This window comes from Aedes albopictus, chromosome 2, assembly GCF_035046485.1.
Source record: "Aedes albopictus strain Foshan chromosome 2, AalbF5, whole genome shotgun sequence".
NCBI lineage: Eukaryota > Metazoa > Arthropoda > Insecta > Diptera > Culicidae > Aedes > Aedes albopictus.
The window spans coordinates 136,142,565-136,155,795 of NC_085137.1; the positions used below are offsets into that span (position 1 = coordinate 136,142,565).

The following is a 13,231-nucleotide window of genomic DNA, read 5'->3' on the forward strand; positions in this document are numbered from 1 at the left end:
ATTTCTTTCCAGGCATTTTTCCGAAATTTCGAAAAATTTTCGGTCGCATCGTTATTTAGAAGCTACGCCTCAAATTGAATGAATATAGGGTATTGGTTACCTTATTAGGCCTTTTGACTCTCATTTTTATCCTACAAAAAACAAAGAATTGAAGGGCTGTTTGTTTTGTTCTTATTTTTGTTTTTTTTTTGTTTGAAGTGAGTACCCATAGAGCAAAAAGAACGAAATCAATCGGTGCCGTAATTGCTTGTTTTCGAATAGGATGAATATTAGAGTGTTTCATTGTTTGTATGGAAAAATGAAAAATTCAATGGTATCCCATCAGATCAAAACTTTTTTGATCCAATTTCAGGACTCAAATATGTGTGCAAAATTTGGGCAGGATCGGTTATGTCTACGTTTTGCGCATCGCGTTTGAAGTTTGTATGAGATTTAACATGGGAAAACATACTTTCTTGCATTTCTCTCATGACAAGCTCGAATTTTTCTAAAACCATGTAAACGATAATGTGAAAACATAGCCTAGGGTGTCCTGAAAAACTTTGTCGAAGACCGCGAAATGATCTGAAACTTATGAAAAAAGTTATGGCATTCACATTGATTGCCGAAATAGCATGATTTTGTTGCTATTGTTATTCCTTTAGATGTTAAATCATAAACACATGCATGCGGTTCGTTGGTTATAACTATTTTCACAAGCATCGGATCGCTTTGCGGTTTTCGACAAAGTTTTTCAGGACATCCTAGGCCAACATTTCACAATATCGGTTAAAAAGTTTCAGACAAACTTTTTCAACTTATGACAAAAATGCAAAAAAGTATGTTTTCCCATACAAAATCCCATACAAATTTCAATTGCAATGCGCAAAGTGTAGATGCAACCGATCGTGTTCAAATTTTGCACAGACACTCAGGACCTGAAACGGAACCAAAAAAGCTTAGATCTGAGAAAACAGTTCCGATGACCCACGCTAATGAATATAGGAGCATGAGATTACTGATTTATTACGAGATGTAAGTGTCAAGTAAAAAAAAAACGCGCCTTTGCAAGGTTTCGTAATGACTTTTCAGAAGGATGCCTTGAAATTTACAAAGACAAACTATTTATGGTCACAGCTGTAACTAGTGGGCGATCCCTGCCCAGCACTGGTGAGACCCCCCTCCTTCAACTGCCTCAGGGTCGGCGTACGCGCTTAACTATCGCGGCCAACGAAACACTTAAACACTTTTCGATACACAAACCCACTTTATTTCAATTTTCGCACTACAGGTACCTTTATTTGACTACTTTTCCACCCACTTTCTTACTAGCAATCTCCTACCTCACTTTCCCTTCTTCTACGCAGTCTTCGGGGGCCCCTTCTTCTCGCTCCGCTACTTCACCTTCTCCTTCGACCATCCTTCGGTGTCCTCCTTTGCTGTCGCCTTTCGTTGGGTTGAACGGTCGTTCGATGCAGTCCGAGTCGCGACTTTTGGCGGGACGCGTAAACTCTAGGACACTTTCAAAATGGCCGCGCCTTGATATACGGCGTCTAGCCAACAACGGTCTATTCGGTCGACGGAGCGACGCTTTGGACGTCTGGGCCAACTCCGGACCACGGTCGGTTCTTATAGGGACTTGATTGCTCGGGTCCTTTTGGGCACTCACAGGTAAGTACTGGGGCTATTTTAAACTATAGCACAGGTAAGTACTAGGCTTTCAAAACTTAAGCCCAGGGGTCCTATAGGGGGGGATTTTGGCGGTTAATGATGGGCTTGGTCGGAATTAATGTCGGTTTTGGGTTACCTGGATGCTTTTTCCTAATCGCTTCTTCCACTTGACTTATGTGACAAAATCACTTTCACGAACTTATTTTAAGAATCGTTTTAATTTTTGGCTTTTGCTTGGTTAGCTCCGACCGTGCTGTAATCCGCCCATCATTTTCGCCCCATCATGGCCCCCTTTACACCACCCATCATGGCCGCCTAACATGTCCTTCTGCGACGCCTGGTGGTGAATAGCGGAACTATTTGCTACGTTACATCACAGTGGGTGTTGGGTAGTGTCCAGATGTAATATTTAAGCACTTCCTTGGATATATTTTACACAACAACGATACACAAAATCACGACAATATCACAAATCTTGGACACTTCACACACCACTGGTTACACAGCCGTTAAAAAAAGGGAACTGGTTGATATTATGTATAGTTTATTTGTCATCAAGATCTAGCTGTTTGCTTTATCTATTATTGATCTTGTGTTGTGTATAGTTTTTCAATATCATCAATACAATCTTGAGATTCTGTATTTGATTCTTCTAAATATTTATAATGCTTTTCACCTGGGAATTCATCTACTATTTTTATGATTTGTGATGTTCTTTCAAGTTATAACAGAAGCGGTTCTAAAATTTCTCAATAGGAAACGTCTTAAGGTAACAGTACACAATACAAGTGTTATGAATTGACATTTTCAAGTTAAACTTAAATATAAAAAATGCCGCCAGTCTTCGATTTGGTATTAACATAGTTTCGAAATTTGCGAAAATCTCATTTTTTCTTCATTGTAACTGCACCTGTAAATCAACCATTGATCAGCGTTTCTCAAACTATGCGAACGATACTGACGCTGATCCACTAGGGTTTATTTTTGGTTGGCCGCGAAGCTTTAACCGTTACTGTAGTAAACTCAGTCACAGAGAACAGAACAAATCTAAAAAAGCTTCTGGGACTTAGTGGCAATTTAACTCTTCAAACTAGAGAATTGTTACTCCTAGTCATACATTTTTACCAAATTTTAAGAACTCTAATACAGCTGAATGGCGAGTCCCCTCTTTTTTCATCTTATGGGGATTAGTATGGCATGAACTCATAATGATTGAATATGTATTAAAAAATGCAAACTTATACCAAATATTCGAAACAAGGAGTTTACTGATGCCTTGGTAATTTTTATCTTGTTTTATCTTGTGCGGTTAGGGTCACCAAGCTTCTAATCCCACCATGCTATGGGGTGAGGGTTCGATTCCCGCTGCGGACGATGAAACTTTTCGTGAGAATCTGTATCTCTGTATCTCTACTACGGAGGAAAATTTTGTTTCTGGGCGCGTGTTTCTATGGAACAATGTTGTTTAAGGATTGTTGGCAACGCTAGATTTGTTTGAGTTCTTCAAGACATTTTTTTGTGGTTAATGAGTTTCCAGAGTGGTTGAATTACTCAGGACAGTCGTAATGGATTAGCATTCACTCACATGGCATTTCACAAATTATCCAAGCATCCCTTCAAAATCCTCATGAACTTCGAACATTCCGATCCCACATCCTACAGCTTTCTTCGTACATTAAAAAAGAACCATGCTTTTAAAGTTTAGGAACGTGTTGTTTCGAAAATTTGTTTTGAGTTCGGAAATTCTTCCAAGTGCTCCAAACATACATACACACATTCATTTATTTGCCCAACATCACATTTAAGACAAGACATAATCAACAATAGTACGCCACATATTGCTCGCAAGGTCATGCTCCTGGTCCGTCTATCGTATCAGGTACATATCAGGTATCAGAAGGCCGGCTCCAGAGGCACGTTATCCTCCATTTGGGACATTTGTTCCATCGCCATACATGTAAGTCTATTTCATCATTTACCTGAGGGAGAATGGGACAAGGGATGGAATTGGATAAGGAAAGGGCAAGGAGATGAAATAGGAAGGGATGCCCAAGAAGAGGGAATGAACGCATAAGCGCAACGGGGACTCATAGCCCATACCACAATGGGTTTAATCAGGGCCCTGAAAAGGACACTGTAAAACGCATAAGCGTAAAGAGAGCCTATAGCTCATTGGAGGTAGCTTTTGACGTCACGCGATTTTCAATGTGACATTGAAGGCGCGTCATCGAAAGCATCCTCAATTTTCAAGAACAACTTTGTGTAAAAGAGTCACTGTGGACATCCCCAATTGGGAAGCATGTGAGTTCACATGAATAGGCTTGTTAGCCAGACGAACATCGCAGATGTGATAATCGACAATGCGTTTCAAGCATTTCAGAAAGAACGAGGTAACCAGATAAATCTGGAACTTATTCCTTCTTTATACAACGCACGCACCCTTTCGGGATAAAACTATGGAGTAATTTCACGCCATGAAAATACCCAATAGCAAACTACAAAAGTTTAAAAAGCGTAGTGGCTACACGTTTGCTTCATAAGCAGATTGTCATGGGTTCGATTCCAGCCCCGGCACTTTAGTCAGTTGCTCTTTCCCCCTGAGAGCAGCTGACACTGACCCTCTTCTGAGCCAATGGCTCGAATGGACCCGGATACTTGGACATCGGTAAACGGCAACTCATAATGGACCCCCAATCGGATTGGAAACAGGAACCACCAACAGCCACACATCAGCTTCCTCGTGCTCATCATTCTACCATGATAGAGTAAAAAGAAAAAGCAGCGCAACGGCAACCAGTTGGATATAGTAGAATTGGAATAGAATACATTTAGGCGCTGTACAATTTGTTAGTACAGCTTCCAATTGGAATCGCTCACGCAGTGCCCTAGTGGACAAAGGAGCTGTAAATAAGGTTAAGTGATTTAAAAAAAAGAGTTTAAAACGTGTTTGAAACACTCAAATCCTTTTGGAGAAACATAGGATAAAACCTTATTTGCTCCTGGATATTTGATGTGAGCAGAGCATTTTAGTGCCCAATGAATCGATTTTATAGCTACACTAAAACCTCCATTTAGGTAATGAGGACTGCCTAAATATAATTTTTACCTAAATGGATTCAATTTATTACCTAAATGGATTACAAAACTGCAAAGAAGTTCAAGAAGGGAGAGTTACTAGGAGATTTAAAGGAGATCATGCGGAGTTTCAGATGGCTTTCAATGAGTTTCAGGAGGGGGTGTGTTTCAGGAGGGGAGGGGCTTCAGGGGTGTTTTCGGGGGTTTTGGAGGCAGAGCCGTACCGTGGGGGTGGCCAGGTTGGCCCCCGCCAAGGGCGCCAGCCTCAGAGGGGCGCCAAATTGGCCAAAGGCTGGAAGGAATGGTATGGTGTTTTTAACAAGATTCAAACTAATGCACTGTATCTCAGAAACACACATATTTTCACACCCCACAGTTATCATGTTTTTGCTGTTGTAGCATTTTTCCAGATTTGTTCAGACTTTCTTTTGAATGTTTACAATAGTTTTTCCTGGGAATTCATACCCGTTTTAAGATATTATTCTAAATTTTTCCCAATTTAATCTTAAAAAATAATAAATAAAAATAGGAAGCTTTGTGTAAATTCTCAAAAAAATCACAATTTCTGTAGAAGTTTTATTAAATCCATCAGCATTCTCACTATGTCTCAAGTTATCTTCCAAATATATTTTCAACCATATCAAAAAATCTTGAGCATTGCATTTTAAAACTTGATCTCAACAATAAATATGGTTCCTGTGAAAATCTAGCTGTATGGCTACAAGTTGTTTGTCTTAGTTATGTTTTTTAAATAATTTATTGGCTATTCCAAGCGTTCTTTCCATAGTACGTGCCCCCCGAACCCCGAGTCAACATAAGTTGATGAAAGTTAAGGTTGATAAGATAGATTTTGTTATTAGAGCAACTAATTCGATAAACAGCCCCTACCAATCTCAGTTGCTTTTGCAACTAACTACTACCTGTGGTACGCACAAAACTGAATGAACTTTTCACGGAAATATAAGAATGGATCATGTGAGGCTTCTTAGGGAACTCCAGGATAGTTATAAACTTTAGGAAGTATGCTGTTAAAAAAGCTATTGAAGTTGTGTTGAAAAGTGATATAAAAAAACTGAATAAATTCCTAATAAAACATGTGAAACAGGTTGGAAGAAATAAACAGTTGAATGTCTAAATATCTCAAAAAATATAACGTTTAAAATACAACAAACTAAATACAATGCTTTCAAAACAGTTTTTAATGGAAATTCGAAACAAATGGTGCAAGGGCAGGTGTACCTGTTTTGGGCACTTGCCGCTATAACTAAGTCAATTTCAAACGGATTGATTTGAATTTTTGTGTAGAGTTAGGCACGTACAGTATCTAACTCTATACAAAAACTCAAATCAATCGGTTTAAAATTCAATTAGTTATAGCGGCAAGTGCCCAAAATAGGTACACCTGCCCAAATGGTACAAGACCCTATGAAATTCTCGAGAAATTTTTTTTTTCTCAAAAAATGTCACCAAAATATAAAAACAAAACAACTTTTCAAGAAATTTTATAAAAATGAAAACAATAGACATTACTATGGGGCGCAAATCAGGATGCTTGCCAAGGGCGCCGTGGAACCACGTTACGGCTCTGTTTGGAGGGTATTAGATCAGAATTGTCATTCAAATGACTAGCTGGGCACGAAACACGAAAAACCCTGCAAAATTCCGCCAGACTGAAAAATTATTGAATGTCGGGTCAAAGTCGGGTCAAAGTCGGGTCAATTTTTATCGTATGTTGGACCAACATTGAAGAACTGTTGAGTCTATATTGGGTTTGGTGGCCAAAATAAAAACAGGTGAATGATAGGTTGATGTCGGGTTTGACGTCATCAATGCTGGAGCTAATATCAACGGAATGATGGAAGGATGGTTGAATATCTCAATTTCAGCTGGAAATGACGCTGGATACTGGCACTTTTCAACACTGCAGGGGGGGGGGGGGGGTTTAGGGGGCAACATTGCATACCGAAAATCAGGAGGACTCCCTGAAGAAACTTCTGGAGGATTTGAGGAAGATTACTAGAATAAACTTCCGGGAGATTCCCATCGGTTCATCGAGTAATCATGGGGAAATAACAAAGATGAAAGATAATAATCCAAGAATAATATTGCAAAATATCTTAGAAGTATTCATAATAAAAGTTCCAGTAAGTGTAGGTGTTTCTACTGCACATAAATATCAAAACAAAGTCCAGTAGGAATCCTTCAAAGAAATGTTTGGATGGAGAACATTCCATTGAAAAATATCACAAGAAACTTATTAAAGAATCCAAGAAAGAACTTCTGATGAAATTCTAGAAAAACTGATGAAGGAATCCCAGAAAGAAATTCTGGAGGAACCCCAGAAATAACCCCTGGAGAAATATCAGAAAAACTCCCTGGAGGGATTTCAGAAAGTAATTTTGAAAGAATTCTCGTAGGAAATTGTAAAGTAACGGAGAAACTTCCCGGATTCGGGATCTGATTCTTTTCAAACGCATATCTGGGGAACAGAACGCTCTAAAAAGCTGAAGTCTCTATAATAAAGTTCATCAGGAAGATAAACTTAAATCAATCCATTAAAAAGCTAAAATTTGGACATTTTTGTCAAGCCAATATCAATAAGTAATCAGTCGAAATTTTAGCATCTTACAGCATTCCGTTTGCGAGAAGCGCCAAAACCCGACTTCCGATAATCGAGCCCGATTTGAAAAGTAAAATCCTGGTGAATCTCCAAAGCTACTCTTGCACAGCAAAAAAATATGAAAGTTAAACAGCACGTAAATTGAAGATCAATTGAAATTTGGGCAGAAAAATGTAATTCACCAACATTTAACGTCAGCCGAGCAGCCCGCTGCTGGTCAGACGGTTTGTTTACAGATTTTAAAGCATATTCGCTTTAAATTTACATGCATCTGCTATAAATCATGCCAGCCACTCTCCGTCATCAGCTAAACGAACGGCTGCTCGCAGCTGTGGCGGTTTCCCCGTTGTCTCTCTCAGTACTCTCTGCAGCAGCCGGAGCATGTCGGGAACGCGTGCATTATGGTAGAAGCAGTTTAACTTTGACTGTCTTCTATTCAACAAGCTGAGATAGTCGAGAGAGCTCGGGCGTGCTTCTCACACTCCAAGGATCTGAGTTCAATTCTCGGTCGGAGTTCAATTTTTCTTTATATTTTCTAACAGATAACTGCAATGTAATTTTAAGATCGCACAAAAAATTCCATCATATATGACGGGGTCCTTTTGTTACATTCGATCCGCCATAATTTTACAGGTTTTTTTCGAACTGTGTGGATAAATTTCAACATAATCTTCTTATTCTTCTTATTCTTATTCTTCTTCTTCTTCTTCTTCTTCTTCTTCTTCTTCTTCTTCTTCTTCTTCTTCTTCTTCTTCTTCTTCTTCTTCTTCTTCTTCTTCTTCTTCTTCTTCTTCTTCTTCTTCTTCCTTCTTCTTCTTCTTCTTCTTCTTCTTCTTCTTCTTCTTCTTCTTCTTCTTCTTCTTCTTCTTCTTCTTCTTCTTCTTCTTCTTCTTCTTCTTCTTCTTCTTCCTTTTCTTCTTCTTCTTCTTCTTCTTCTTCTTCTTTATGGCACGACGTCCCCACTAGGACTTGGCCTGCCTCGCTTCAACTCAGTGTTCTTTGAGTACTTCCTCAGTTATTAATTGAAGGGCTTCCTTTGCCTGCCATTGCATGGATTTGTATATTGTGTGGCAAGTACAATGATACTCTATGCCCAGGGAGTCGAGAAAATTTTCCCGACCGGAACGGGAATCGAACCCGCCGTCTCCGGATTGGCGATCCATAGCTGCACTGCAGTGCACTGGTGTCGTCATTATAAGCTCCATACAGAAGTTCCAACAGTTATTCTATAGTAAGTAGCTCCAAGAAATCATTAAAAAGTTTCTTTAAGTTGCTACAAGAGATGTATTCTTCCTCAAACTTTTTTCAGTGGTTACCCCGGTATATATCTGAAAAGTTCATCGCTACACCAAACCATCGAGAAATTTCCCAGAGGTTTCATTGTGATGTTTTGGAGGATCCCTTGCGAAGTGTCCGCAGAAATTCTGACGGGAAATCCATCGGGAATTTATCAGAGATTTTATCCAATATTTTTTCCGACAATTTACCGGAAGTAGTTCAAATAATTTCCAAGGAATTCTTCTGGAAGTTTCTCCAGGAGTTCCACTTGAAAGTTGAAGTTGAAACTTATTCACGAAAAACTTAGAAATCGCGGTTGAATTCCTTCGAGTCTTTCAGAAAATATTGCTCCAGTAATCCTTCTTCAGATCCTGTCGGTAATATTTCTCTGGGGATCTGGGAGTCACATCAAATTGCGTTGATTTTAATAGAATCTTCGCCGACGTTTCCCAGGCGAAAACCACCAACAATCTCTCGGTAATTTTTCTAGAAGTTCCTCCATCAAGTCTCACAGGTAATGATCCAGGCGTACTTCTACGCTTTTGGGATTTTTTAGAGGAGTTTTTCAAGGAATCTGAACAGCGGATTTTTTTAATTTTTCCAGGGATTTTTCCGGTAGATTTCCACTAGTTCTCAAGACAATTTCTTCGAAAATCTCACCAGGGTTTTTATTTTCAGAGAATTCTTCTAATAATATTTGCAAGGATTCTTCTACGGATATTATCAGGTAAGGATTTCATGATTTGATTTTCTGAAAGTGTGCCTAACATTCAGCAATTTAAATACTTGGCAATTGATAATATCGTTGGAAAGTTTTTTTTTAATAATTTTTCATAGAGTAAATCGCCAATTATTTCACGGCTTAAAAACTCGCCAATAGTTGCACACCTCATAAGAAATGTATGGGATGTGCAACAATTGGCGATTCATCTTATAAAGGTTTCGGCTGAGCATTTGATCGGCAATTCTTTTAGGCATTTTTTTGAATGAATTTATTTGGTAATCTCTTGGGAATTCCTTCGGCAATACTCTTAGCAATTCCATGCTTTAGGCATTCTTGCTGCAATAACTTTTTAGATTTCCTACAGAAATAGCTCTGGAGCTACTTCAATAAATTTGTTAGGAAATTTCTTTGAAAATTCCTGTAGAAATCCTAATGAATTGTTTAGGAAATCTACATGCATTTGGAAAAACGTTTTTGTGCGAATAATTCCCGTACTTTTTTGGTTTCTTTTATTTTCATTTTTTTTCCTTTGGAAATTTCCCGAGGATTCATTCAACAATTTATCAATAAGAATTTTTGAAATATCGTTCAAGAGTTTTTTTTTATTGGAATCGCATGGGAATTTTTTTCTCATACTTTTGTAGGCATTTCCTTAAGATTTTTTTTTTCTGCAATTTCTTTGAGAAACCTTCCAGCACTTTTAGCATTTGGAGTTGGCAAGTTTGAGAATCCCATTAGCTATTTCCTCAAAAAATCTTTCGGTAATTATTTTGGGAACTATTACGGAATTTTGTTTTCGAGATTTACACAAGAGTCTCTTTTGAAATACTTAGTAATTTGGCAATTTCGTCGGCTTCGGTCAATTTCTCGACAATTCATTCCATAATTCGGAAATCCTTCCGACATATTGGTTTTTGAAAATTATTTCGGTAATTGATATGGAAATTTCATCAATTTTTTTGGTACATAATACTTTTGTCAATCCTTTTGAAAAATTGTTGTAAAACAAACAGGGAGTTTTTCCTGGAAGAGTTCCCGGAGGAACTCCTGCAAGATTTGGTGAAGAGCTAATTATTAAGTCGAAACTGGATCTTTTTTCTAATATTTTGATCTTGTACCAATTATAGTACAAAATTGTGCAAAAATGCCAATAGATATGCGTGGTTGCATTTAATCGTTTCGGTATCTTCTGCGCTGTAAATCCTTAGCTGATTTCCGCACTTATTGTTTAGGACACGCTATAATGTGATGTACTGACTTATTGCGTACATTATTGCGCGATAATCTACGGCGAAACGCGCATTAGTAGACGTTTTGCAAGTATCATTGAAGACATTTTTTGAGTTGTAACAGTTAAGGTGAAACGGGACGCCGTGTTATTTTTCCTATCTTGCCTCTCTTTCTAACAATTTGCCTCGCGATTTTGAAGATGGTAATCTCGAGTTCTATCGCACTGAAGATGCTGAAAAACAATCAGCATATGCACTCCAAGTGAGCATACACAGTGATAGATTTTTGTTGCAAAATATGAAGTAGAATCTGAGATTACCATCTTAGTAGCAACAGAGCAATGGCGGATATTTCCCCGACCGTCCCGTCCGCCCTTAACTCAAGATTCCGTAGAAATGATATCAGCGAGAACTACTTGATAGGTTTCCTACTGTCAGATATATCCCACTACGCTAATACACTGTGTACTTCAATTTTATTTTTTTTTCAAAATCTTTTGCCCAAATTATAATTACATTTGAAAAGAAATTTCCACCCCAAGTCATTCATCATCGCCTTTACTATTCCTGCATATTGATCGTATCATATCGGTCGCTTATCGAAACAGCAATAACCCTCCACTAATCCTCTTGTTTCAAGAAGCGCTCAAGCCAAAACAAGACGGCACTAACTGGATTTCAACAAGCTCGTTGTTACCCCGATCCACCAGAGTCGATGTGTAAATGAGCAAGACAGGAAAAAAAGAATCGAATGATACTTTTGCGGGTAATATCACACCAAAGAAGTGAGAGCAGCAACCAAGCCAGACCCCATCATCATCTTCAAGGCGTCATCGCTCGCATCGCCACCATCATGATCATCGTCACAAAGCGAAGCAACCGACAATGACGATCTGGAGGGTAAGTGAATGCGAAGCTATATACGACGATGACGACGACCGTCCGTATGTGTTTAGCACTCGATGAAAGCTTCAAATGAGGAGCAAAACAGAAGAAGAATTAGTGAGTTATCGCTTTTTTGTTCGGGGGTTTCGGTGTGGTTCTTTGTGTTGGTGAGTATCATCTTGTTACGTGAGCTCACTGGAAGTGAGTGGAATCATGGAGGAGAACGCCCCTCGCACTCAGTGAGCGCTGGTGTTGTTTGATTTGTTTCCCACTATATTCGTAGCGGATTACAGCAGGCGACGACGGTACACCATATTCTCTTTGATGTTGTTGTATTCGTAAGGGGCGGAGCTTAAGACAAACCACCCTCTCTCGGAGCTTAACACGCGTTTTTGGCTTTCATTCCGTACTGATAGCTCGAGTTTCCACGGTGCGTCTCAAGTGCCGTATTTTCTTCGGTGCTTCGACAGAGTCGAAGAGAGTCAGCTCTCCGTGCACTGGTTGCATGAGCCTATTGCCCGTGAATGTTCCTCCTCGAGGTAGGAAAGTCTGGTTTTGACCGTACTGGACTGGAGTTTAGTTTGCACTAGTACGCCTTAAGGCCCGCACACACGCGGCTATTCACGAGACACGCGGCTGTGTAGTTGTTCGAGCGAGCCTGACACAAAGGGCTTCGCCGCGTACAATCGCGAGCAGTCCACATTTCGCGAGTCCGTTTTGCGTCCACTTCTTCGGCTGGCGTTTGGCTGCCTCTTCTCTTTTGTTGTTTTCGTCGTCACCGCTGATCGACTTGTCGCAGCCCTGGTGCCGTTTTCTTGTTCTCTTTTCTCCGCGTGCGCCCGTCGTGAAATGGGTTCCAGCGAGATTCTCAGCGTGTTGTTTTTTGTATCAATCGCGCGGTGCGGCCATATGCATTCCGGTGCAGCAGCAGTTCGATCCCGGTGCTACTGGTGCACGTTGATCGCTTAGCGGAATCGTACGTTCGGAGTCGCGTTGTTTTCGTCTGCTGATGTTAGCTGTTTTTTCGGTATTGTCCCGGGTTCTGACGTGTGAGTCGAGTGTAGAAACCGTGAGAAAATTGATTTTTTCGTCAAACTGCTTCGTCTGAAATATCTTCTGGATCTACTGTGTCACTTGTCGCGTGAAGAATCTCTTGATTGTTTTTCCAACACGTTTGCCGCTCGGAGCGGTGAAGACACGCTGTCATGACATACGGAGTGTGACGATTTTGGAAGAAAATAATAACGGAAACAAGACCATACCCGAGAACAACCCAATTGTGAGAAGAAAATTCCAAAGAACGGTCTCAAAATTGATACCTCAAATCCCCTTCGCCTGAGTGGTGGCTTTCGAGCAACGGCAGCAATATCCAGGCTAGAAGAAGAAACAAGTGGTGCAAGTGGTGGTAGTGGTGGTGCTAATCTCGGAAGAATACTCGGTGAACAGATAGGTGAATTTCGGAACCGGCTGGCGACGGCCGCAATGCTGCTCGGAACGCAAAATCCGGCGGCAATGGCTGCGGCGGCGGCAGCGGCTGCCGCCATAGCGGCTTCAAAGGCCGGTGGAAATACGGGTACGGGTGCTACGGGGATGGGTTCCGGTTCCGGTGGTGCGACGGATTTCTCAATTGCGGCCATCATGGCACGGGGAGCAGCTGCTGCGGCGGCAGCGGCCGTTTCTGTGAGCAATGCCCGAGCTAGCAATGGTGGCAGTGCCGGCGGTGGAAGCTCCAGTCGGGAGCCATCGGAGCGGAGCATAAGTAAGTGATAT

General features: G+C 40.3%; 1 protein-coding gene across 2 annotated transcripts in view; it reads left to right on the forward strand.

The window, feature by feature from the left end:
- The first annotated feature begins 11,761 nt into the window (after positions 1 to 11,761).
- Positions 11,762 to 13,231, forward strand: part of LOC115255415 (T-box protein H15) — a 136,504-nt gene continuing 135,034 nt past the window's right edge. The window contains exon 1 of one of the 2 annotated variants that reach the window (XM_062850498.1): positions 11,762 to 13,220. In XM_062850498.1, coding sequence (XP_062706482.1) covers positions 12,944 to 13,220 — 277 coding nt within the window. In that variant the 5' untranslated portion in view covers positions 11,762 to 12,943. The remainder of the gene's footprint in view (positions 13,221 to 13,231) is intronic. The other variant, XM_062850499.1, reaches the window with a different exon arrangement.